The 27,638-nt window shown below is 39.9% G+C and overlaps 1 protein-coding gene across 5 annotated transcripts in view; it reads left to right on the top strand.

Annotated features, from left to right (window-relative positions):
• The window catches only part of TTC23L (tetratricopeptide repeat domain 23 like), a 65,603-nt gene that overhangs the window by 6,986 nt on the left and 30,979 nt on the right, over nucleotides 1–27,638 (top strand). For all 5 annotated transcript variants that reach the window (XR_001889673.1, XR_001889672.1, XM_017894497.1 and 2 more), the window contains exons 4-8: nucleotides 4,074–4,197; nucleotides 16,794–16,950; nucleotides 18,318–18,443; nucleotides 20,765–20,942; nucleotides 22,793–22,901. Coding sequence is in view for 3 of the 5 variants with exons in the window: in XM_017894497.1 (XP_017749986.1) it covers nucleotides 4,074–4,197; nucleotides 16,794–16,950; nucleotides 18,318–18,443; nucleotides 20,765–20,942; nucleotides 22,793–22,901 (694 nt within the window). In the remaining 2 variants the exon portion in view is untranslated. The remainder of the gene's footprint in view (nucleotides 1–4,073; nucleotides 4,198–16,793; nucleotides 16,951–18,317; nucleotides 18,444–20,764; nucleotides 20,943–22,792; nucleotides 22,902–27,638) is intronic.

Genomic DNA, 27,638 nt, shown 5'->3' with positions numbered 1-27,638 from the left:
AGCACATGATTGTGCCACTGCACTCCAGCCTGGGTGACAGAATGAGACCTTGTCTCTAAAAAAATAAAATAAAAAATTGAAAACCTAAAATTTTCATTTGGTTATTTTGTTGCTGTTACCTTTAACTTAAAATTAAAAAAAAAAAAAAAAAAAAAAAAACAGCCAGGCCTGGTGGCTCACACCTGTAATCCCAGCACTTTGGGAGGCCAAGGCAGGTGGATCACCTGAGGTCAGGAGTTCAAGACCAGCCTGGCCAACATGGTGAAACCCCATCTCTACTAAAAATACAAAAATTAGCCGGGCATGGTGGGGCATGCCTATAATCCCAGCTACTTGGGAGGGTGAGGCAGGAGAATTGCTGGAACCCAGGAGGCAGAGGTTGCAGTGAGCTGAGATCACGCCATTCAACTCCAGCCCAGGCCAACAGCAGGGCTGTTGTTTCTCAAAAAGAAAAGAAAAAGTGTATATATGTATATAGACACACACACATATATACATATATACATAAATACATACGTACATACGTATGCATATATGTGTGTGTGTGTGTGTGTATGTGTGTGTATATATATCCATCCTGGAAGGTTTCAGGATGCTATCTCTTAGGTAACAAAAAGGCTGGGATAGTAAGGCAGGAGGTTGAGAACAGGCAGTCAGGCAGGTCTAAGCTCTAGCCTGGAAAGGATATGGGTAAGATGCCCTTGGTTACAGTGGAATCATAAATAAACCAAAGGGCCAGAAACAGGAGGTCAAAGTGGAGGTCAAAGATTCCAAGTATGCATTTCTAAGAGCAAGTCTAAGACTTGAGTCAAAGATCTCAGAGCAGGTGTGTAAGCATGAGTAATCAAAATCTAGGAAACTGAGACAGCAAGATATCGACTCTCATTATTAGAACACAGGCACCCGCCTGCTTCCAGAACATGATTTATCAACAGAAGAGTTTGTACCTTGACTTCCCGGATCCTCCTAGCCAAGGGGAAAAAAGTAATCTAGATAGGTTTCTTTTTCTATCATTTGCCTCTGAAGTATCTCTCTAGATGGATATTTGTAAATTTATCTCTGTAAATGACCTGAGGACCTTGCAAAGGACAATCAACCTGGCTTGGACCCATTAGTGATTCACAAATCGAGGCTAGAAGGATCATTTCTAAAAACGGACAAGTACCATCTGCCATGGAGTGTAAGTGGGGGTTTTCAAGGCTTGAAAACTCCTTGGCCAGATTGGATAATGACAAAGATTTAGATCTTAGGAGAGAAATCTAACTCAAATCCCAAACTCATCAAATTGTATGCAGTGAACAGGTGCAGTTATTTGCATGTCAATTATAGCTCAATAAAGCTTTTTTGTTGTTGTTGTTGTTTTTTGTTTTTTTTAATCAAACCCAACCCAGTACTCCTAGCCCTGAAGGGCAGGGGATGCCACATCAGCAGCAGTAGTGCTGGGATGACATCTGGAGCCCATATTGGTTGTCCCAGTTTCTCCGAGTCAAGGAGTTTGAGGATGAATATACAATGTCCAGAGCCAAAGCTTTGGTCTTCCATTCTAGTGATTTTTTGCATGGCCTGATGCTTCTTCCTCAAAAGAGAACTTAGTATTTGCTGTGGTCAGGCCATGGTGAACTCCAAAAAATGCTGACTAAATGGATGTTTTGGAAGCATCAGGGGAAGTTTCCTTCTACCATTGCTTGCTTCTGTATATTTGAGCAGGAGTCAAGTAAAACATGAAGTTGGGTAGGAGACAGGAATCAGGAAGGAGTGTATTCCTTGGAATCACGTATGGTACTGCTGTATCTTACCTAACATTACTCTTTAAATGGGTTACTTCAGTTACCTGTACATTATTCTTCGAACGGTTACATTTAGATCGCACTTAACAACACTGAATCATTTTGACACTATTTTTTTTTTCTTATAGTAACTCCATGAGGTAGATGATACAGGTTTCCAAATCTCAGAAAAGGAAGCTGAGATCAAAGTGACGTGCCCCAAAGCAACATAATCAGTAAACAAACATTAGAACCAGGGCTGAAACTTTAGCTTTTTGGTCCCTTGAAGTGCTATTTTCACTTTACCAGGAAAAAAATGCCTGACCATATCGACTGGTTCAGCCATATTGGCTGTGTTTGTAAAGTCACTGAAATATATGACGTGAAGATGCAGTTCGGTGATTTCTTAGAGAGCTCTACCTGTCACTTCTATAGGGGTAGAGGATTATTTCCCCCAACCCATCTTTAACCTTGCTAATAAATGATTCATTCAGCAAATACTGAACGTGTTACACCTGTGTGTACTGAACAGATAACAGTGAACATGAGGAATAAACTTCTGTCCTCAAGGGACTTATCTTCTATTTGGGGAGATAATAGACAAACAAAAATAATAGCTAATACAATATTAGATAGAAGTAACTGTTATGAAGAAAAAGTAAAATAGGTAATGGGATATTGAGTGATGAAGTGGCATCTATTTTAGATAAGGTGGCCAAAACAGGCCTGTTGATAAGAAAAGTGAAAATGGAATGAGAAAGTGAATGCCATGGAAGAGTGTCCCGAGCAGAGGGAGTGGCACGTGCACAGCCCTGAATTGGAAGTTAGTTGGTGATGTTCAGGAACCTCTGGTCAGTATAGCTCTAGCAGACGGAGTAGGAGGAGAGAGTGGTAGAAAATGAAGTCCAGAGGTGATTGGGGTTGGATCAGATTATGCAGAACCTTAGAAGCCATGGTAAGGACTTTGAATTCTGTTAAGAAGAAAAAGCGGGAAGCTGTTGGAGGATTTTGAATAGGGAAGTCACAATCTAATTTACATCTTAAGATATAAACACATAAAATATATTTAAAAATCCATAAGTTTCTAATAATAGTAACAAGCTATTTGGTCACAATTAGAGGATGCTAGTGAACAAATTTATTTTTCTGAAAGCTAGTAAAGAAAGGGCAAGGATAAACCATGTGTACTGCCTTTCCAATATGAACTGTACTATTGGGTAACCAAAGAGTAGAGGAGGAGAAATTCTCTTTATAGAATTATTCCAGCTAATGTATGAAGAAGGAATGATAGAAATATATATTTGCATTTTATAATCTTTTGTTAATTTTCCATGTAGTTTTCCTAATATCAGAGAAAAATAAAAAAAGAAAAAAACAACCAGATAGTAGATGTATTCTGCTGGAAGAACATACCACTAACCATGAAGTCGTTTTGTAAAAAAAAGAATTCAAAGCTGAAATTAACCAAACTTCTAAACCCAACTACTATTATAAAGGCAGCACAGAGAATGGAGGGACATGATGAGACACCATGAGGACGCAGTCATCAAAATTTATGTCTGTGGGAAATACTAGACCGAATGACTCACCTTTTTCAAATAATTTGTAAAAAAAAAGAATTAGAGATGGAAAGGTAACCTATAGATGGAAAGAGACTGATCTCACAATGTGGACAGTCAAACAAACTATTTTAAAAATTAGATTTCTGTGATATTTGATTTTAAGGAATTATTGTTAATATTTTGATGAGATAATGATTCTGTGGTTATGTTTCTAAGTCCATATCTTTTAGAGGTACTTAATGAAATGCTTATAGAGGCAACAATGGAATGTCTGATTTGCTTCAGTTTAAGGTGAGGATGGGTGGATGAGAGGTCTAGATAGGAAACAAGATTGGCCAGGAATAGATCACTGATCACACTACATATTCATTCTTCATGCTGTCTATTTTGTATATTAATAAAGTTTTTCATAATAAAAGGTTAAAAGAAGTCACTCTGGCTATTACGTAGAAAGTAGACTGTGGGGGCCAGAGAGGAAGCAATTGGAAGGGGCTGTTGTAGCCAGCCAAGTAAAAGATGAGGGTGGTCTGGACTAGGTACTCATGGCAGAAATGAGAAGAGCTTGGTTTTAGGATTTAGGGGGAATGTGGATCCAACCAGACCTGATGGATTGGACACAAGATGAGAAGTGAAGAGGAGAGAAAAAAGATGACAAGTGAATTCAGTCCTGTGTTCCAGTGATAAGTCCATGGGCTAGAGACTTCTCCTCCTTTCCAAAAAGTATAATCACTTCTGTACTCCACAGAATACTCAAGCAAACAAGGAGCTGATTCGATGTGCCATCCTTTCTCGGATTATTTTTGGGGACCATCACTGGAAATGTGCACAAGCTCTGACCAACCTAGCTTACGGCTACTTGACACTGAGAGGTACTTGGTTTCCCCAGCTGGGTTTGGGTGGCCAGCCTCTGAAGGCTAAACTGAGGCCTCACAACCTCAGTGAGGATAGACATGACTAGGAGGGCTCCTTCTTTCCCCTAGCTCACACATTATCAGGAAGGAAAGTCCATGGATGAGGGAGACAGTGTGGCAAGGATCTTAGTAGTAAAGATAATAATGATGATGACAGTTATTGAGTATTTAGCATGTGCCAACCTAGTCTCATTCATCCTCACAATATTCCATGGAGGGAGGTACTATTATTATCCTCAGCTTATGGATGAGGACCCTGGGGCACAGCGGGCAAAGGACAGTATCAGGGATTCCAGCCAGAAGACAACAGGGGAAGGACAGGCAGGGATGTACACTTAGCATCAGGGACGCAGACCCAATAATGGGACTTGAATTCAAAGGTAGAAGTCAAGTTCCTGGAAGCTTTGGCTTAGCAAAAGGTAGGGCCCTCATCCTAGAGAAATGGTACTTCTGGAAGGTACTCTAGTATAAGAGAGTAAGACAGGAATCTGTTTGCTAAAACTGAACCCAAGTGAAAGTTCCATGAGAGTAGAAAGTTTGTAGTAGAAGCTGAATAAATATTGGGTGATACACTGAGGCTAGAGCACATTTCTGGAACCAGGGACATAGCCAGCTCAAGACTCTCTGTTCCTTGCCCAGCCATGTCCCCCTGTGTGGACAGAGTACATTTCTACCATGGAACTCATTGTACTGTGCTCATATATGCTTTAAATGCTTCTGCCTCTGACACAGAAGCTCTCTCAGGGCAGGAACTGGTCTCATTGGATCTAGAACAGTCCCTTGTACACAATATGGATGGTATATTACTGCTTAAGAAGTGAGCCGCTGGCCTAGGGATTGTTCAAGTACCTCTGGGACCTCAGTCTGAAGTGGGGCCTAACTTGTAATACAAATTAAATGCTTTATGGGCTTAAGTGATTTGAAGGCTACAGGAAAAGGGAAGCAATATACTTGGGCCATAATGAGGCTAGATATCAGAAAGCAAAGCTTCTGAAAAAATTAAAATTCAGTTCACTTCTCAGTTATTGATCTCAGAATATATTCTCCTTCTTAGGGCTCTTTTGGCACTTTTACACCTATTTGTTTTTAATGCAACTTTAGATTCATTTATTGATGTGGCAAGATCATGAGTAGCTGAGATCACAGCATTAGGACAGTGATGCTGTGGGTCACAGTGGGGGCACAGTGAGGCCCTTTTATGCTTTAAGAACGCATGTGTTGTGTTCTGAAATAAGGTGCCATGGCTAGGGAGAGGAGAATGTCTTTACGTACTGGCAGAGCAGGCAGCCACCTCTAGGAGTTTTGAGAGTCACCAGGAAGAATCTTCCCCTAGTGGGGTTCCATGCTTCCTTACTTGGAATCTCTCTATTCCCATCAGACTGATTTTCTCAGAAACTTACTGTCTTCATGATAAGAGTCAAATTTAGGGATTTACTACTTCAGTATTTATGGAGTTATTGTTATAAGCCTGGTGGCACTTGCCCTCAGTGCTGGGGATACATAAATGAATATTGCTCGTCCCTATGCTCTAGGAACATACAGGGGTCTTAGGATAGGTACCATTCTGAGGCAGGAACAAAATTCTGGAGAGTGCAAATGAGGCAGTTCAGTGTTTTTGCCATTGAGGAAAGTCAGGGAAGGCTGCAGAGAGAAAGTGATATTTGTCCTGTCTTTGAAGAATGAGAATAGTTTTATCAAGTAGACTTTTTTATTTTTTATATTTTTATTTTTGTAGAGATAAGGTCTTTCTATGTTGCCCAGGCCAATCTCAAACTCCTGGCCTCAAGCGATCCTCCCACCTCAGCCTCCCAAAGTGCTGGGATTATAGGTGTGAGTCATGGCACCTAGTCCCTGAGTAGATTTTGAGGGGAGAAGTAGAGAGTACAAAGTCGGTCCTTTATACATGTTGATCTAAAGCATAGGAAGTGAGAGGATGGCATTCTGTACAAAACTCCTTACACAGAATATTGTAGCTTCTATGAAGATCCTGGGGATTAAGGTAGGATAGAAGACACCTTTGGACAGATAGCTCATGCTTGGAAATGGGACTGAAAAGGTAATTTGAGCCCAGATATCAGGGAGTTTGGACAGTTATTAAAAGGTTTGAAGTGAGGTGGTAATAATCAAGTTTGTGTTATAAAATGAGAGACTCCAGTATGAGTTGGACTGGTAGAGAAAGAAGAGGCGAAAACCACTTAGGCCGTTATCCTGCCCAGATGAGAGTCGATGAGGGCATTGGCTATGGCAGTTGGAATGCAGAAAAGATAACCTAAAATGCAGAATTGGTGACATTTAGTGCCCCATTCAGTATGGAGTGGGAAGGACAAGGAAGAATTGAAGTTGAAGCAGGCATGACCTGGACAATTAGCTGAAATCGAGAATGAAAGGGAAAGACCAAGTGGTGGGGTGTATTAGTCTGTTTTCATGCTGCTAATAAAACATACTCAAGGCTGGGTAATTTATAAAGAAAAAGAGGTTTATGGATTCACAGTTGCACATGGCTTATCAGGCCTCACAATCATGATGGAAGGCCAAGGAGGAGCAAAGGCACATCTAACATGGCAGCTGGCAAGAGGTCATACAGAGGAACTGCCATTTATAAAACCATCAGATCTGGTGAGATTTATTCACTATCACAAGAACAGCATGGGAAAGCCCTGCCCCTGTGATTGAATTACCTCCCACTGGGTCCCTCCCATGACACATGGGGATTATGGGAGCTACAATTCATGATGAGATTTGGGTAAGGACACCACTAAACCGCTATGAAGGAAGGGGGAAGAAGCTACTGAGTTTGGTTTCTGACAGGCTGAATCACATCTGTGTTGAAATGTTCAGTAGGCAACTGAAAGCAGGTCTAGAGCTCAGGAAAGATGTTAGTTTGGGAGAGATAAGCACACAGCAGCAAGCTGAGGCCATAGGAGTGGAGGAGCTTGATCAGAAGTAGTGTGTAGTGGTTGGGTGTAGTGGCTCATATGTGTAATCCCAGTACTTTGGGAGGCTGAGGTGAGTGGATCACTTGAGGTCAGGAGTTTGAGACCAACTTGGTCAACATGGTGAAACCCCATCTCTGCAAAATACAAAAATTAGCCAAGTGTAGTGGCGCATGCCTGTAGTCCTAGCTACTCAGGAGGCTGAGGCAGGAGAATTGCTTGAACCAGGAGGTGGAGGTGGCAGTGAGCCGAGATCGTGCTACTGCACTCCAGCCTGGGTGACAGAGCAAGACTCTGTCTCAAAAAAAAAAAAAAAAAAAAAAAAGGAGTAGTGTGTAGAAAGAGAGGGGAAGAGAATAGAGAACTGAAGACTGGAGAGCAAGAGCTTTAGGAATGGGTAGGATAAAGGGGGGCCAGCAAAGAAAATAGAAGACTCAGGAGGAGCTGTGTCATGGAAGCCAAGAGAGGAGAAAGGGTTTTAAAAAGAAGTGCAACAGTGGTTTCAACAGTTCAGATGGTAGAGGAAGGTCAAATAAGGTAAAGGCTGAGGAGAGACCTATGGATTTGGCAGTTGGTAGGTCATTGCAACTTGGTTTGGTAGACACAAGTATATTCCTTGGGCCTTGGGAGAGCCCAGATTCACAGAGACTAGCTAAGAGTCTTTCACTGGAATTCAAGCTTGAGGTGATGAACTTGAACTGAAGAGGAAGGCATTTGAGAGGGAGATTTCTCTGAAACTAGGCAAGGCCAGATGCTGCCCTGTCTGTCTTGCCTTGAAGATAACTAGGGTAGGTCTAGAAGGAGGTTGGCCTAGATCTTCTGAAATCAACCCCTTCCATAATGAGCCACAAACTGCCTTTGAGTTTTACTTTTCCAATTAGATTCCAAGTTAAGTCAAGATAAGTGAACAGGTTGTACCACAAAAGATGGTGATAAAACCTTTCCTCCCTAACTGACAGTTTTTCCTGCTGCATGAATAGAGAACTACGTTGGGGCAATAAGTTGGAGGAGACACAAGTTTTCCTGTACAAGAGACTTTTTTTGTTTGTTTCTCCTAGATGGGAAAAGCAGCTTGCTGGTCAGATGAAGTGTCCATGTGATGTGGAGTCTAGACTTGAACCCAGATTTTCTGATACCAGCCTAGATTTTTTTTTTTAGAATAGGTTGTGACTGTAAGCTTTCTTTGAGAATAGCCCAGTGCCTCTTATTTCAGTCATATTTTGGTTTGTTCACTTAAGCTTTTATTTCAGTTTTTTCACTTCAGCTTTTTTAGTGTCTTTTTAGTGTCTGGTCCATGGAGTAAGTAAGGCTTTGAAAAATGGCAGATCTTTAAGAGAGATGAAGTGCTTGCTGAGCTCCACACAGTGTGGTTGTCATTCATCCTCTAACTGCTTTAAAGTGGACGGAATATATAAGCTGGCCTCCTGTGTAGGCAGATGTGTGTGTCTGTGTGCGTTCATGCCTCACTGCACCCATGCATGTTTTATAGTCATCAGCCCTGCTTTGCTCATTTCACTCTGGGCCTTCTCCAGCAGCCAAAAGGCTGATTTCTCTCAATAAACAGTCATTCAGTGAGTACTTAGTGAGAAACCTGTATATGTGAAATGCCATGAAGAACACTGTGGGAAATGTAATGAAAAGAAGCCCTCAAAGGTTTTACAACTTAGTGTGGAAGGTGAACTACCTAGGGACATAACTATGAGGGAAGGCATTATAAGGTAAATGCCATGTAATTGATTTAAATAATGGGTTTCAGGAAGGTTGGGTGAAATCATTTCTGGCTGAGTTGATAGATTCAAGGGGGAGGTGGATTCAAGGGTTGTAAAAAAGGAGTAGGGTTTGGGTAGGTGGAAGAAGGGGTGGGCATTTCTGTTGAAAAGGATGATGTGGGCCAAGGCATTAGGAAGGAAAGTGCCACGTCTGTGGAGACGGCAGTAAGCAGCCTTGCCTGGCTAAGGTTAGGACTGGTAAGATGAACCTGGAAAGGAGAAGGGTACATTGGGCAGGCCATGGTGTGGTTTTAAATACAGGCTAAGGAATTTGTAATTTATTTGGTAGGCAAAGAGCACTAGTGGAGATTTTCCAGCAGGATGATAAAAATGTCAAAGTGTACTTTTGGCAAGGATAATCCAGCAGTGATGGAATGGAGGCCATCTCAGTCATCTGAGTCTAAAACTAGGCTGCCAGAGAGAATGGGTGAGAAGGTAAGGATTCAAGAGTCTACGAAAGACAGATACATTTATTTTTAAACCAGAAACCCGCTTCTGGGAATCTGTCCTAAATACACACTGATAACATGGACAAGATTATTCTTTGCAGCATCATTCATAATAGTAAAAGACGGGAAACAAGCAAGTATCCATCAACAGGAAACTAGTATATACACACAGAGGGAAATATGGAATTTTAAAAAAGAACATGAGGAATCTCTATATCCTTCTAGGGAAAGATCTCTTTAGGGAAAAGAGAATGCACAATGCAGTACAGTATTTATAATACGCCTCTTTTTGTGTAAGAAAGAGGGAGTAAGAAATGAGAATGTAGGCTTATTTTTACATAAAAAACACCGAATAGTACACAAGAATGAAACAAAAAATGTTACTTAGATGGTGGTTGGGGACAAAGGGAACAGGATTGGAAGTGAGACCTCTCAGTGTTTACTTTTCATATACTTTTAACTTTTCAACTATAGAAATGTGTTACCTATTCAGAAATGATTATTAAAAGACAGAGACCATTAAGGAGGAGTTGGCAGGACTTGGTGTTCGATTTAGGGTTGAGTGACAGTGAGGCCCAAAGATGACCGTGATGTTTTGGGCCCCTGAAATTGCCATTTTCAGAGAGAAGTAGGTCAGAAAGGAAGTGGACTAGGAGAGGAATGCTGAGTCCAGTTTTTTATGTATAGATTTTGAAATTGCGATAGAGAATCCACAAGTTGAGAATCGCTAATCTGAAAATCTGAAATCCAAAATGTTCCAAAATCTAAAACTTTTTGAGTGCTGATGTGTCGCTTAAAGGAAATGCTCATTGGAACATTTTGGATTTCAGATTTTCAGATTTTAGAGATGTTCGACTGGTTATCTGCAAATAATCAAAAAATGCCCCCCATCCAGAAAAAAAATCTGAAATCTGGAACACTTCTGGTCCCAAGCATTTTGGATAAGGGATACTCAACCTGTAATACATTTTCACTTGTGCTGGAAATTTGGGATCAGAACTTGGGAGGAGAGAAGGAAAGGCATAAGCATGGAGGAATATTTGAGACCAGAACTAAAGAGGGGAAATGGTAAATTATAAGCACGGAAGCTAAGGTTGAAGTAATAGGAGTTGATAAAACTTGCAAGAAGGAAAGAGAGAAGTGGAAGAAACAGAAAAACTTGGAAAATGGACACATTAATGGTAGAGAACAAAGGACCTTGATAAAGAGTTAGCAAATAATCAATTACAGAAGGTTTATAAAGGAGAAGCAGGTTGGTGCAGTACCTAGGGAGCCAAACAGCTAAGGGTGTCTGATGCTGCAGTGAAATGCAGACTGAAAAACTGCAGTTGGATTCATTTATTAGGATGTTTTTGAGGGGACCTCAGAAGAACAGTTTCCCCGTAATGGTTGGAGGAGAAGCCAGATCCCAGGGAGGAAGGGAAGCAATAGGGACCAGTAGGCTAGTGAAGATGATTTTACAAGAGAAGGAGATGCAGGAAGATTTTAGCAAAGAGGAAGGAACCAGTTAGAAGAGAGGGTTTAAAGATTTTTTTAATGGAGTAATTGATGGAATGGGATTCACAGGAGAATGTGAGGCTTTTGCAAGCAGAGTGTATAAAAGTTGGTTGGCTTGTTAAACAGAACAATTGACACTAGAAGTGGACCTCTATGGCCCACTGCCCTGATGATGATCCTAATAAGCCTATTTATCCAGCAGCAGAGAAAGGGCAGGCAGAGATCACCAGGGTAGTTTGGTAACTAGTGGTGCACTGTTTTCAAGTGTTCAGGAAGGAAAATATGGTAACGTGGGCAAGCAGTTTTCTGAAATTCTGCTTATTAATGAAACAGTAATTTAGTCAGTCTATTATTACTGGGAATCTTTCAGGTATTGGGGCTATGTTATAAATGTTGCAAGATCCAGCAAAAGAAGCCTAAGTCATGAGCTCTGCCTTCTTTGTCTAGTTGGTTGAAATAAAGACACAAAAACTGGTACAGAAACAACAGAGAATGATAAAAACCAGGTAATCTGACCCACAAGAAGCCTGATACCTACCTGAAGTGAGTCTGCATTTGAGAATGCAAGCCTTTTACAAAGATTCTGTAAACAGCACTATGAAAAATGTTCAAAATAAGTACAAATGTAGTAAATTACTCAATGAGAGAAATGGACGTTGGTAATAATAATAATAATGGCTAATATTTCTTCAATCTCACTTCATTTAGGCACTATTTAATCCTTTTTTTATATTAAATTAATCCTTGCAACAACTCTGCAAGATATATTTTCAGTACCATTTTGTAGGTGAATAAACAGGCACAGATAGATTAAGTAACTTTTTCAAGTCATAAGGATGTTCAAGTCATAATGACTAAACCAGAATTTGTACCTGGAGAGTGTGACTCTAGACCCTGCTTTTTTAATCACCATGCCACAGTAACTGCTTAAATATAGATGATGATCAAAGGTGACTGCTCTCTGGTGACAATAACAACCTCCAAAGATTGGGTAGCTCTGAGGAGATTTTCTCTGGTCTGAGTCAGTGTAGCAGACATCAATGATAGAATCCCAACCCATACTAAAGCAAAATGATTGATATGTTTGTTGGGCAATCTTTGGACTCATTTTGCCATCTCATCAATATTTCCTTGTAATTTCTGAATCTTGGGCTCCAGAAGCAGGCCTTGCTGCCCCTCTGCCTTGTACCTTGAAAACTGCTGCACTGTCAGTGCAGATAGAACGGTGTTATCCTTGGCTTGGGAAGGCAGATACAGAGAAGTGACTTGGTCTGTGAAGCATCCTTCATGGATATATACAATAATCTTATACACAGTGTTCTTTTTATATGAAAGAGGATTTAGACTTAATAAACATAAATTCATTTCAAAGTGTTACTGATACTGAATTCATAGTACTTTTGTCAATACGATTTTTTTCAAGTATCATGGTCTATGAAAATAATTATCACAAGTGGAGGAAGCCATGTGGGTTTTTTTAAATATAAAAAGAGCTCTTTCATACTTGAAAAGGTTGGAAAACATTTGTCTAGAGCAGTGGTCTCCAAACTCAAGAGACAGCTCCCTTATCACTGAAAGAAACTTGAGCAAACAATCAATTACTTTTTATATGTGTATTTTAAATAGATTGTGTACAACAGTATTGATGTGTTATGTAATATAAATAGTAATAAAATAGGAAAAGGCTTCAGATTAAAAAAAAATAGAGAAGTTTTGATTTCCTCCTCACACTCTTATGGCATATTGCATACCCATAGAGTTCATGCATTCCACTTTGGAGATCAGAGTGGATTCTGGGAAGGTGAAAGAAGTTTTTCCCCTTTAGGGCTTAAACTATAATAAATTGTTTTAAATCAAGATCCTTGTTCAGTTTGCTTAAGCCCCTTGTGGCTCAGCTTTTCCATCAGAAGTCCCACAATGTGGGGCCTAGTCGTGTGAAAGCAAGGAACCGTATGATTAATTCGCTGCTGAGCAGAGAGGGAAAGTATTCCTCCTGGGAATTGCACAACCAGCATGGGATGCTTTGCAGGGAGGGCGCAGGCTTGCAAAGCCTCAGGGACTGCCTCAGAACAACTTTCTTGAGTGGTAGTTGTTTTATTTGACATTCACAAGCCCAGAAGGAGTGTCTGCTGATTTGGGGTGGTTTTCAGTAGCTCCTCCAGTTTCACCTTTCTTCTTCCTAAGGACCCAGGGAACTGTCTTGAGTTTGGTTTTTACAGTCCTTAATGACACATTCCCAATGGCCCACCTACTTGTGGAAAATGACCTGTTTGGTCAAAACACTTTCTCAGTTTTCTACTTTATTTTCTTGGTCTAAAGTAGCAATCTCAGCTTCCAGTATTCGAAGCAGAGTTTTCTGTGAGCTAACTAATGATGCTGTCTTCTTCCTCCAGACCTGTGAAGACTCCTTGTTATGTAACAGATCTAATTCCCCCTCCTCATCTTGGCATCTACTAAGGTCCGAGCCTGTCCACTCCAAAGTTCAGGTGTTGCCACTGTGATAGCATCAAGAAGTGGGGCCTTTCAGAGGTGATTAGGCTATGAGGGCTTCTCCCTCATAAACGGGATTAAGGCCCTTATAAAAGAGGCTTTTTGTGGTGTTTGGTTCTTTTTTTCTTCCTCTTTTCATCATATGTGAACACAGCAAGAGGTCGCTCACAAGAAACTGGTGTCTTCATCTTAGACTTTTCAGCCTCCAGAACTGTGAGAAATTTCTGTTCTTTATAGATTACCTGGTCTCAGGTATTCTGTTACAGCAGCACATACAAATTAAGACATCATCCAAGATGCTTTACATATTCAATGCATAGCTTATACGTTTTTCTTTTTTTCTTTTTTCTTTTTTCCATTGAGACGGAGTCTCACTCTGTTGCCCAGGCTGGAGTACAGTAGTGCGATCTTGGCTCACTGTAAGCTCCGCCTCCCAGGTTCATGCCATTCTCCTGCCTCAGCCTTGGGGGTAGCTGGCACTACAGGTGCCCGCCACCACACCCAGCTAATTTTTCTTTTTTTAGTAGAGACAGGGTTTCACCGTGTTAGCCGGGATGGTCTCGATCTCCTGACCTCGTGATCCACCCGCCTTGGCCTCCCAAAGTGCTGGGAGGCACTTTACAGTTATGAGCCACCGCGCCCGGCCTGTTTATATGTTTTTCAATTCAGAGTTTCCTTTCAGTCATCTTTCTACCTTCCCTAACAATCCTGTATCCACCTAACCTCATCCCCCAGTGCGGCACACATACATACACATGCTTGCTTATTCTATCTTCAAGGCCTCAAGCTATTTAATCCAAGGGGAAATCCCTCCTTGTATCAGTCAAAATCCAATCCACTCTTGAAAAACAATCTGAGTCCTACTTCTTCTGTAAAGATTTTACTAACTATGTGTTTCTCCAAGTGTGGTCCTCAGCCAGCCTTGCATTAATACCAAGATTAGTTCTTACAAATGAGAACCCTTGGTTACCGTCTGAAACATGGTTGCTTGTTTTAAATGTGTATTCTTGGTTCTTATCCGAGAACCTGTGAGCTGTAACTACTGGAAGTGTAGTACAGGAATCTGCATTTTAATAGGGTGTTTATAATGCACAGTGCAATTTGAAGGCCACCCTTAACTTAGGGCACAACCCTCTCTTTCATCAGAGTCCATTTTTCTCTTCAGTAGAGACCAATAGAACAGGTATTTCTGAGTATTCTGCAGAGACTTCTTGGCTCTGGGTCACTTTTATTTATTTTATTTTGCAGTTTTTAATGAAAGGTGTATATAGGGATACTTTACCCCTGCATCTTCTCAAATATTTCTTCCTCCTATCTACTATTTTTCTTTCCTACTAGGTGAGATTTGACTTTCTGCTCAAGGATCTTTTTCTGTTCTTTTCCAGTTTTAGCCTAGTGATAGCTGCCTTGCTGGGGTCAATGCCCACATGGATAGTTGTGCCATTAGCCTTTTCCCACTGCACCCTGTCAGTATATGCCTTTTTTTTTTTTTTTTTTTTCTGAAACAGTCTCGCTCTGTTGCCAGGCTGGAGTGCAGTGGCGTGATCTCGGCTCACTGCAACCTTCACCTCCTGTATTCAAGTGATTCCCCTGCCTCAGCCTCCCTAGTAGCTGGGACTGCAGGTGCACACCACAACGCCCAGCTAATTTTTGTATTTTTAGTAGAGATGGAGTTTCACCATGTTGGCCAGGATAGTCTCCATCTCCTGACCTTGTGATTCGCCCCCCTTGGCCTCCCAAAGTGCTGGGATTACAGGCGTGAGCCACCGCGCCCAGCCGGATGCCATATTTCTTCTGGTAAACCTGGATTACTTTGCCAGTTTGCTGACCTTTATAGTGTCCTTGCACAATCTGAACTTCATTATCCTTTTTGGGGGCCATGGATCAAGCATTGTACTTTTGTCTCAGCTGTTTGGAAAGGGGAAGACATAATCTTCTTGTGAATTTGGGAAGGTGCATTTGAAATGCTTTTTTATGGTTCTTGCTTTGGTCAGAAGTCACAAAAGAATTGAACTTCATTTTGACACTGCTGCTTAGACAATGGTGGCAAAAGGGAAAAGGGACCTGGGTCAGTCACCTTTAGAACTCTCCCAGGGAAGACCGTGTTCCCTTTCATTGCTATAACTAATTCAGGAGGTACACTTAGAACACATGAGGGTGCAGGTATCAAAGACAGACTTTTAAATTTATCCTTATTGCTATTGACTTGCACCCATTCTGTGAAACTAGGCTTCAGGAGCCAAAGGCAGTTTGCTGAGTAGGACTGGGGCTGGTGGTGTGAAGTGAGGATTAGGGGCACAGTGTCCTACTTGGCAGGGGTGAGTATGTTTACCAGCCCCTAGGAACTTGCAGAGAGAGGGCTGAAAGTGAACCCTACCTGTTGTTTTCAGTCTTCCCAAGTCTACCTCTGTTGACTGGACAAAGAGCAGCTCGTGTAAGTGCCTGGGAACATCAGCAAAACACAAGGGGAAAAAATGAGATTTGGGGCTGCCCTTTCACCCTTCATGCAATGCATATTTGAGAGGAACCTGGTGCTAAATCATTAGATGACCTGCTTCTGGCTTAGGGTTTTGTATGTAGCAGAGCAGCTCCCTCCCTGCAGTCTATGGAAAGTCAGCCCTGGGCACAAGTTTTGTATTTTAAATATTAAAAAAAAAAAGAAAAGATAAAACCAGGGGAAAAATGCCACCAGTTCTGTCTACCTAGGGTCTGGCCTTGCCTTTGTCTTCTGAGTTTGGGGCCTCATTGCATTTAGCAATTGCAATCTTTTTATGTGTGTTATGTGACCAGTTAGTATCACCAGATTCATCTTAGATTGAAAAAAAAAAAAAAAAATCCCCAGATGGAAGTAATTGCATTCATAAGCCCTTGTATTTACAGAATGGCTTTTCCAGAATGCTCAATGCACAGCATTCTATGGCATAACCTACTTTGTTCCTGGACTATCTCCATGTGTTTGATAAGGGGCAGCTTCTATAATTATTATTGTTGTTCAACAATTGGAGGATGGAGAAGCTTTGTGGGTTGAAAAGGTCACATGGCATTAGTGGCAGGTAGGACCAGAAATAGGATACTCACCTTCCATTCCTGTCTCTACATTGAGTTCCAAACTGAGGTCTGAAGGCTAATGTTGAGAGGGCTGAATAAGAACCACTTGTGGTGCAGATTAAAATTAGAGATCCCTGGACCCCACTTCTCTGGAGATTCCCCACTCAGTAGGTCTTGGGTGGGGCCCAGGAATCTGTATTCTTTACAAGCATTTCCAATAATTCTGATTCACAGCCAGATTTAGGAACCAATGCTATAAACCATGTGACAACTACACTGCCCACTTTATCCCCTCCCAGGAATGTTTTTGACTGAAGCATGCCTTTTTAATGTCTGTTTTCTTGCTACCCACCCTCTAACTCCCCCAGGCCTCCCAGTTCAGGCCAAGAAACATGCTGTGTCGGCCAAGAATACACTGTTGACCTGGAAGGCAAATACGACCTCAGATAAGGAGAAAGAGGAAATCCTGGAAGCTCTGGTCATGCTGTACTACACTCTGGGGGTGGCCTGGCTCCTGCAGAACCGATATCCTTCCCTTCCCAGCTGTGTTTAGTGTTTGGGGCCACAGGCCACACATGCTAGATGGGTCATCTCATACAGGAGGGTGGGAAATGGAACCAAGGCCTTGTAGATCTGTTCCAACATTGAGACCCTCCACAAGCCTCTCCTCTCCATCTAGAAGGGTGTGTATTCTCTTCCTGTGTCTATTCATATAAACTCTGAGTTGGGCCATGGAAGAGATTTCACTAGTGACATATCACCTAGCCAGTCAAAGGTTTTCTGAGTCTGTTCTGCTCTTCATTGAGCACCCAAGAAAATCAGTATTAGCAATGAGGTTGCGGGTGGTGGTAGTGGTGGTGTAGGGATGGAGAGAATGGGCGATAATTTAAAGCACAATTTGGCAAACTAGGCTGCACATTGTAATCCCCTGGGGAGCTTTAAGAATTTCTGCTGTCTGTTCCTACCCCAAAGATTTTGACTGAGAGGCTCTGAGGTACATCTGTTCATTGAAATTTTTAAAAGCCCTCCAGAGATTGTAATTTGCAGCCCAAAACCACTGATTTAACTGATTCTCGATCATTTTAGTTTTTTGAAATGCTCTTGCGGATACTGCCCATGAGGCTGGAGGCCAAGCAAAATAGACAAAACAAGTAGTTCTGCAAACCCCCAGAGGGGGACTGTTATATGTGCCTTTCCTCAGAACTGGAGATTTTGACAGCCTTTTGTACCATCTCCACTGGAAAGATGTTAAGGGCATTTGATGTTCACAAATCATCATGAGCACTCCATGAGCCCATGTGTCCCCAGTCTCCTCTCCACACATCCGCCTCTCTACTTTTTTGGTCCCAATGTTCAACTTGCAAAATCTGATATGTGGCCTTCCTCTGTTATACTCTTAGCAGGGGGCTATTGAAAATGTGGGAAATAGAAGCATGTTTGGGAATTAAAGGGATTTTTTTGCTTTTCTGCTGTTTGCCTCTGGCCCAAAACCTGCTTTGCTTGGACCTTCTAAATGACCCAGAAAGTTCCTTTCAGAGTAATTAGTCTCTTTTTACCATTCACAGGAATAGGCTTGGGAAAAATGAATAACTATTGTCACGCAGTAGATGCCTCTCAAGGAAATCGAGTGTAATTTACAGTTTCCGTTCACTCCTGCAAACCCTTCCTACTCTAGTCTTGGATTCCGGCAACCACCACAGGAAACCCAAGCCCCTGTTCCTTTTCTAAAGAATTCTTCCTTCTTGACAGCATAATACATGGAAAATAAAGAACATAGCTAAGTTTTAATATTGCTTCATTTTTCCAAGAGCCCCTTTTGTTTCCTTATCACCTGCTGTCCCTGTGCAGTGGATGTTAGTTTGAGTGCTTGGCATTTTCCTTGACTGTTTCACTGGCAGAGAAGCCTATTTCAACCTGCAGAAGGCAGAGAGAAACATGAAGGAGCTGAAAGAATTATATGAAGGAGGCATTTGTGAATTACAAGTCTCTGAGAAAGACCTAACACTTGCTTTGGGCAGGTAAGATCTGGGCTTGGAGAAGCTGAGGATTTTATGAATGAGGCCTGGAATTACATGATATTAGGGAGAAAAATATTTAGAGCAAAAAACCCCAGAAACTCAAATGATAATAAAACAGGCTCATATTTACCAAACGCATACACTGTGCTTTTTGTGTACTGCCCCATGTAATCCTCACAACAGCTATTGAGGTAGTTGGTATGACCATTATTTTATTAAAGGGGGGCGGTCAAGGAGACTGAAGCCGAGGTTAAACAAATTGTCCAAGATAATATAGCTTGTAAATGTTGGATCTGTAATCTGAACTCACTAACTCTTAGTCTTCCTTACACTTGCCTCTCATGCTCACTCTAATATATTTTTTTCTGAATTGCCACCTATTTTTGTCATTACATGTGACATTTTAGATGAAGAAACACTTAATGAAGACAATTAACTGGAAGCTGTGAAAGCCATGCACAGCATGTGCATTTTTAAGAAAAGTGCTGTTCCATATGAAAACAAAGTTCATGGAATTTGTTTAAGACAGAACAAGATTTAACTGTCTTGCTGTTGAGTTAGGGATCCTCCGAGAATCAAAATATTTAGAAATGAATGTGGGCCCATCAGATTGTTAGAAGAAAAAGAATAAAGAGTTTACTGTTCCCTAGATTTTTCAAATATCTTTACATCCTTGAAAGCAATCTGTTTCCAGAACTGTAAGCACTTGGCACAGTAGGGTGTATGACTGAATGGTAAGTAAATGAAATACATGCATCATGTCTGCCTCCTCTAAACAACCATGAATCTAGAAGTCAAATGGGAAATGGGGAGATGTTGGAATGTCCAGAACTAAATCAAACTATGGACTTAAGTCCATAGGGCAATAAATTACAGTCTGGTGAATGTCTACTCCTGTCACATAAGGCCTAAAGTTTTTCTGCCTTATGTGAAAGATAGCCTTACTCCTTTTTCAGAAAAACTCTGGTGCTCATTTTGTTTATCCATTCTCCAGTATTTATTGAATACCTTTTTTATGCATGTCCTGTTCTAAGTGTTAGAGTGCCTACTAAGTATAACTACATACTGGACACTGTTCTAAGTGCTTTACATAATTTATTTCACTTAGTCCTCATGACAGCCAATGAGGGTAGGTATTTCTATCATTTTCATTTAGATAGCTTTTCACTCTGTCACTCAGGCTGGAGTGCAGGGTGCAATCAGAACTCACTGAAACCTCGAACTCCCGGGCTCAGCCTCCTCCATAGCTGAGGCCACAGGCAAGACACCACCACACCTGGCTTACACATATATTTTTAATTCAACTTAGGAATACAAATATTGGAGTGAGGAGGAAGGAATATTGATTGTGTATCTACTACATGTTAGGTGATTTTACACTGAATATTATTCTTCACAACACACTTGCAGTATAAACTCAATTGTTTTATTTAGAAGGAAATGTAGGCTCATAGAGTTTGATAAAGCTAATAACTACCAGAACCAGCTTTGAACTACCCATGCTCTCATTTTGTCTTGCTGTCTCTGGAAAAATAAACCTCAATGAGATACTGTTTTATCCTCATTTAAAAAAATTATATTCCCAACTTTATTGTGGAAAATTTTGAAAATATAGACAGGTATAAAGAACAAATAAGCCAACTGTGATACCACCACACAGACATAACTGCTGTGAACATTTTGGACAGATATATGTGGATATCGATAACTATATCTCTATGTGGATCACATTTTCAGTGCAGTTTTATATATTTTTTCTTTTAGCACAATTTTAATATCTCCCCATATCTGTCTAAAAAGAAAACATGACTTTTAATGTCTCTGAGGTATTTTATTTATCATATGCTATAATTTATTTAATCACTCTCTTTGGGGAATATTTACATTTTTTTTCTATCCTCTCTCATTTTAAACTGAGGAGGAATTGGCCAAATTAAATGGAACAAAACAAAGCAAAAACTTTCTTTGGCCTGAAAGAGAACCAGAGGTAATAAAATTTTATTTTGATTTTAGAAAGTCTATGTTTATGGGTAAATTATCCCATCTTGTGAATTCCTGGAAGCCATTTTTTCCATTTGCCTTTTTAAAAAATTAGACAACAGCACGACATAGTAATGGGTTTAATGAGTAGTCAGTGAAATCTGATGGATAAAATGCAGGATAATTGGAGTTTATTTACAACAAGGCTGGATTTTTGAGCCAGCTACCAAGATGATGGGCCTACGAAGGCCAAATTCTCTAATTCTTGGAATCAGTTCCTTTTGTGTCTGCAAAGTAAGTGGCCTCTCTGTGAGTTTCTACTTTCATCCCTTTTCTTGCAGAGCCTCCTTGGCCATCCACAGATTGAACCTAGCACTGACATACTTTGAAAAGGCAATTGGCGATGTTATTGCTGCCAAGGGTGACAGGACGTCAGATCTGATCAGCCTGTATGAGGAAACTGCTCAGATCGAGCAGCTAAGGAGGAACCACAACCAGGCCATCCAGTACTTGCAGCAGGTCAGTGGGTTGGCCAGAGCCCAGGCTGGGTTGCCTTGTTTGGCCCCAGGCCTGGTTCTCAGGGCCGGGGAAGCATGGGCTTCTCAGAAGAACAAGGGCTGGAATTGATTCTGTTTTAACCCTGACTTGCCTCCAGATCCACCTAAGAGCCCTTGATCAAACCTTAAATGACCAGGCCAGAGAACACTGACTCAGGTGGGTGAATGTGCTGTGTCATTGGCTGTGCAGACAGCACTTCCCCTTCCCAGGCACCCACTCTCATCTCTGTTGGTGCTGGGAAATAGAAGCAAAATGTGAGTCTACTCCAAGGAAAAAAGATACGGGGACAACCAAACTTACATCTTCAGCAAAAACAAAGGGCCTTTTAAATGAAAATCATGATATTTTAGGGTAATGCTGTCATTTGTACTTTAAACTAGTCTAGCTGATTATATTTCCAAACCTAAGGTTAAACTAACAAAAGGGTGTTTCACTTGGAGGTAACTAACTTGACAAATGCCCAGAGGAAAACAAAACAAAACGTAGGAAGGAATGTTGAGTCTATCATATGGTAACAGTTTAGGGTACTTTTATGTATCATGTAGTCGAAGCTGCTAAATTCACCTTTTCTCTCTCCAAAGGAGAATGCTGCCCATGGCTTCAAGCATCTCCCACAGTGACAAACAGATCAAAATACTGGATATCCTGTATCACAGAAAAGGTGCATGCATTCTAACAGTATACCTGAAAACAGATTCGGAAGAAAAGGCATTGCAAACAATCTGACAATCTACGATTATAAATATCACACTGGAGAGATGTCAGAGAACGCTGCTGTGAAGGCAGGGAGTCCACTGCTTACAGAAAAAGCCAGTCTGGTTTTTGTGTTCAAGACTTTCTTAAAGCAGTGGTCAGATCAGAATGAATAAAACAACAAATATCAAATATTTTGGTTTCCCAAAAGCACCAAAAGATAAGAGTTAAAACTTACGGAATGCTTTTTCTAAGTGCCCTAGAGGATATATTGATTCATTTAATCTGTACAGTAGCTCTATGAAGTAGGTACCATTATTGTTTTATCTCATTTTAAGGATGAGAAAACTGAAGCCCAAAGAGTTTTAGCTAACTCAGCTGACACTGTATAGCTAACAGATAGTAAAGCAGGGATTTGAACTCCAAATCTGACCATACACCTGTACTCATAACAGCTCTGCCCTGTGTCTCAGCTCCAAAGTCTTCTCTGATAATCCCTCAGCTCTTTGAAACAATTTGGCCTGTGAAATATTAAGCACAGGTGGTTCTTTTGTGGCTGGTGGGTGTGGACTCAATGTTTTTCTCTTTCTCTTTTCCAAGTGTTACTCCTTCCATTTTAGCACAAGTAATATAAAATCTAACACTTTTTTAGTGCTTACTATATGCTGGGTGGTGTTCTAACCACTTTACATATATTAACCATTAATTTATTTAATATTTACAACAAGTTTTTGTAACAAGTACTATTCCAGTTATCCCTGATTTACATTTATAAGAATGCCTTCGAGACTGGAGTTCAGTCTAGTGAGACTGAGCTAAGGTTATGACTTTATTTTTGCTATGAAATCTAATAAAAATTATACTAGCTAACATTTATTGAGAACTTACAATGTGATGAGTACTGTGCCCTGTGCTTTGCATACACCATCTCACTTAATCTTTCCCAAACCCTAAACAGTGGGAATTATATATTCCTTCTACGAATGAAGGTGACATTACTTGCACAAGACTCATAGCTAGGAAGTGGCGGAGCTGGGACTCAAACTCACCTCTCATCTAAATCCACAGTGAACACTGTCATTTGGGTGCTTACCTTGTCATGACTTTCTTTATTCCAGGCTCATTCTATCTGTGTTTCTTTGTTCACTGAAGTCAGCCCCAAAACTGCAGAAACGAGTGCGTTACTGGCCAAAGCTTATGCCATGTCTGGAGAGGCCCAGCACAGGGGTAGGTAAAAGAGGTAGCACATTGGCAAATAGTCTATCTACTATTCTAATTAGCTATTTATTCCTGTAATGGAAAGATTAGGTGAGTCGCAATCTCATACAAAATCAATTACACATTAATTTAAACCTGATAATATACCTCCACATTTGTTGGAATGTCAGAAACAAATAAATCATCTGATTTCCACATTGTTGGAATGTCAGAAACAAATAAATCATCTGATTTCTGTATCCTTTATTTATTTTGCATCTCAGCAAGATTCATCTTCTTAACTAGTAGATATCACACACACTGTGAAAGTGGCTGTGCAGTATCAGTTGATGAGGAAATCCAGTGATAAATGGGTAAAGCATTGGTTCCCCATCTCCTCCTCCACTTTCAGTCTCCTTGACTCTTTTCCTCTGGTTTGCAAGAGAGAATGTTTGTTAGCAGCATTTTCTTGACCTATATTCAATAGTTAGATACTGGGGGTTACAGAGAAAGCCAACTGATTAATTTATGCTTCAACAATAGTTCTTTGTCTGGCAAGGTCATCTTTTTGAAAGTGGGTGTCTTTGGGAGAGACACAAATGAACCAGTGAGGGAGGACAATGTATCATTCTCTGCTGGCTTGATCAGATTAATGGACACTGATGGATTCAGTGGCCTGTCAGGAGGAATTTAGGCTTCATGAAGAATGTAATTTGATCATTTTAAAACTGTCTGTTTTCTTTGCTTATAAAAATAACCTTTTTGTGTATGTTATTTTCCAGTTAGAGAGATGGACAGAATTATAGAGAAAGCTTTGCATCCTACTTTTTTCAATGCTTGTATTCCCCATTCATTAAACATTTTTTCTTTTAATTATTCTTTTAATTATTTTTTAAGCATAAATATCCATTGAAGACTTCCTGATTCTTTGTTTTTCAGCTAGTCATCTTTCTCCTTTTAAGATTTCCTCGTCTATATTCACAGTATATATTCTCCATATATATTTGAGCTTTTTAAAAGTAGTCTTTGTGGTTATAAGAAATTTAGTCTGTGAATATGTACAAATTTTAGCATTTTTTTAAAGTGAGAAAAAACAAACGTTTATGTTTATAGAGTTGAGAGATTTCAAGGCCACTTCATCCTTTTCTTATATACTAATTTTAACTTTAAAATATAGATTTTATATCATTCACTAAATTCCAGGTGGACTAACATTTTATGCATCAAAACTAAAAGTGTAAATTAATGAGAAGAAAATATAGTACTGGAATACAAATACTAAAATTAAAAATTGGAGGAAAGAACTTTTCTAAGCACACAAAGACATACCATAAAAGAAGAGTTTGAAATTAGGATAGCTAAAATGGTTTTGGAAAAGCATACAGTTGGAGGAATCATAGTACCTGATTTTAAGATTTACTATAAAGCATTAATCAAGAGACTGTGGTATATTGGTGAAGGGACAGACACAGAGATCAGAGTCATTGGAACACAGTGGAGTACAGGTCTAAAGTTTCTATCTGTCACAAAGTACCATAAATAAAAGTAAAAACAATGTAGTCAAGATGAACAACCTGGATGGACCCGTAACTATTTCTTTTTAATAAATTTGTAGTTAATCTTTTAAGAAAGACATCTCCAGGCCCAGATGATTTCACTGGGGAATTCTATGTAACATCTAAAGAAGGAATAACACACAATTCTACATAATCTGTCTCAGAAAACAGAAGAGGAGAAAACACTTGCTAATTTTATGAGGCCAGCATTACCCTGATATCAAAACTGGGCAAAGACATTATAAGAAAAAAACAAGACAACTATAGATCAAGACTTTTCATGGGTGTAGATGAAAAAAGCAACAAAATATATAGCAATATATAAATAACATACCATGATCAAATTAGATCTGGTGTGTTTAGGGTGGTATGGTCATAGACCACTGTGATCAGTGAAGTTTTTTTCTTGAGGATGTCACACCGGTTTAATATTCAAATTTCAGTCAGTGTACCTCTACCATATTAACAGTCCAGTCATGGAAAGCGCCTGATTTTATCAGTTGTTGCAGAAAAAGCGTGTGACAATATTCAACATCCATTCATGATGGAAGGAACTTCCTTAATCTGATAAAAGGCATTTACAAAAAACCCTACAGTTAATTTCATGCTTAGTGGTGAAAGACTGAGTACTTTACCCCTCAAGATCAAGAACAAGGCAAGGATGTTCACTCTCATTGCTCCTATTCAGCATAGTACTTGAAGTCCAGCAAATGCAAGAAGGCAAGAAAAATAAAATAGTCCCTATTTGCAGTCAAAATGATTGTCTCTGTAGAAAATGCCAAATAATCTACAAAAATCCTAGAACTAATATGTTTAAGTTTAGCAAGGTCACAGGATACCAGGTCAATGCACAAAACTTAATTGTATTTCTATATAGTAGCAACGAACAACTGGAAACAAAAATTTTTTAAAAATCACAATAGCCCCATCCCTACAAATGAAATATTTAGTATAAATCTATCAAAATATATACAGTATTTATGTGCTGAAAACTACAAAACTGATGAAAGAAATTAAAGATGACCTAAATAAATAGATATACTATGTATGGATTGGAAGAAAATATAGTAAAGATATCAGTCTTCCAAGATTGATCTGCAGATTTAACATAATTATAATTAAAATCCCAACAGAAGCATTTGTAAATATAGACAAGCTGACTCTAAAGTTTGTGTGAAAAAGCAAAGAAATTAGTATAGCTAAAATGGTTTTGGAAAAGTATATAGTTGGAGGAATCATAGTACCTGATTTTAAGATTTACTATCAAGCAGTAATCAAGAGAATGTGGTATATTGGTGAAGGGACAGACAAAGAGATCAGAGTCATTGGAACACAGTGGAGTACAGAAATAGACCCATATAATTATGGCCAATTAATTTTTGATAAATGTGCAAAAGTAATTCAATATGGAAAGGACAGTCTTTAAAACAAATAATACTGGAACAACTGGATACCACATGCCAAAAAAAAAAATTAGACTCTTGCTCATGCCGTACACAAACATTAATAATGGATCATTGTCCTAAATGTAAGAGCTAAAATTTATATTTACATAGAAAAAAATAGGCTTTAAAAAAGTACCAAGGCCTGGATAAAAAATAAATACAAAGGCCAAGATGAGAAGATCACTTGAAGCCAGGAATTTTGAGGCTCCATCTCTACAAAATAAAGAAAAGCTGGGTGTAGTAGCACGTGCCTATGGTCCTAGCTACTCAGGAGGTTGAAATGGGAGGATTGCTTGAGTTAAGGGTTCAAGTCTGCAGTGAACTATAAGCCTGCCACTGCACTCTAGCCTGGGCAACACAGTAAGACCCTGTCTCTAAAAATAATAAATAAGGCCAAAATTCATGTGGAAAAAGTTTCAATCATACTAGTAATTAAAAAATAAAAGCAAAGTTACTGTTTTTGTCTACCAAATTGTCAAAATTTTAAAAAATGATAACACCAGGATTGATGAGATTTGATAAAAACTCTGGAGAGCAATTTGGCAGGATGTCACATATCTTAAAATGGTATGTATCTTTAAAAATGCAAGATCAGAATTTCACCCATCCTATGTGAAAATTTTAAAAGTTTAAAAATATAAATTTGCAGTTGGCAAATTATGGGTAAATGGGTATGTTTATTCATTACTAGTAGGAGTGAGTGTCAATTGATATTAAATTTGGAGACTAATTTGATAATATCTAGTAAAATTTAAAGCAAACATGAATAAAGATGTTCACTGTGTCACTAGTTGTAACTGTAAAAAAAACCCAAATATTTATCGATAAGTAAAAGGAAAATTTGGTGTATTCACTACATGGAATTTTGTAGTTGTTAAAAGGACTGGACTTGGGCCGTGCGCAGTGGCTCACGCCTGTAATCCCAGCACTTTGGGAGGCCGAGGCAGGTGTTTCACCTCAGATCAGAAGTTTGAGACCATACTGGCCAACATGGTGAAACCCCGTTTCTACTAAAAATACAAAAATTAGCCGGGCTTGGTGGCGTGCGCCTGTAATCCCAGCTACTCGGGAGGCTGAGACAGGAGACTTACTTGAGCCCAGAAGGCGGAAGTTGCAGTAAGCCGAGATCCCGCCATTCCACTCCAGCCTGGGCCAGTCTCCGTCTCAAGAAAAAAAAAAAAAAAAAGCCAGGCGAGGTGGCTCACACCTGTAATCCCAGCACTTTGGGAGGCCAAGGCGGGCGGTTCACGAGGTCAGGAGATCGAGACCATCCTGGCTAACATAGTGAAACCCCATCTCTACTGAAAAATACAAAAATAAAAATAAAAAAATTAGCTGGGCATGGTGGCGGGCGCCTGTAGTCTCAGCTACTCAGGAGGCTGAGGCAGGAGAATGGCGTGAACTCGGGAGGCGGAGCTTGCAGTGAGCTGAGATCGCACCACTGCACTCCAGCCTGGACGACAGAGAGAGACTATGTCTCAAAAAATTTTTTTTAAAAAAGGACCGGACTATACCTGTAGATATCAAGGTTAATTTTAAAAGTATTAAGGAAAACAGCTGCATTTTTAGGACACACAAAATAATACTATCGTTTATAGTTACATTTAGGTAAACATTAAACTACAAAGTAAGATTTCATCAAAATGTAAACAGACACTAGACACTGACTTTGTGAAGAGGTCTGTAAATCATATCCACACATACAGTCACACAAACTGAATAAAACGATCATAAACAACTATTTGATAGTGCTGGAAGCAGATAAA

Source organism: Rhinopithecus bieti, unplaced genomic scaffold, assembly GCF_001698545.2.
Source record: "Rhinopithecus bieti isolate Rb0 unplaced genomic scaffold, ASM169854v2 scaffold_25530, whole genome shotgun sequence".
NCBI lineage: Eukaryota > Metazoa > Chordata > Mammalia > Primates > Cercopithecidae > Rhinopithecus > Rhinopithecus bieti.
Note: the sequence above shows the minus strand (reverse complement) of the source record. Positions and strands in the feature narration are given on the sequence as shown.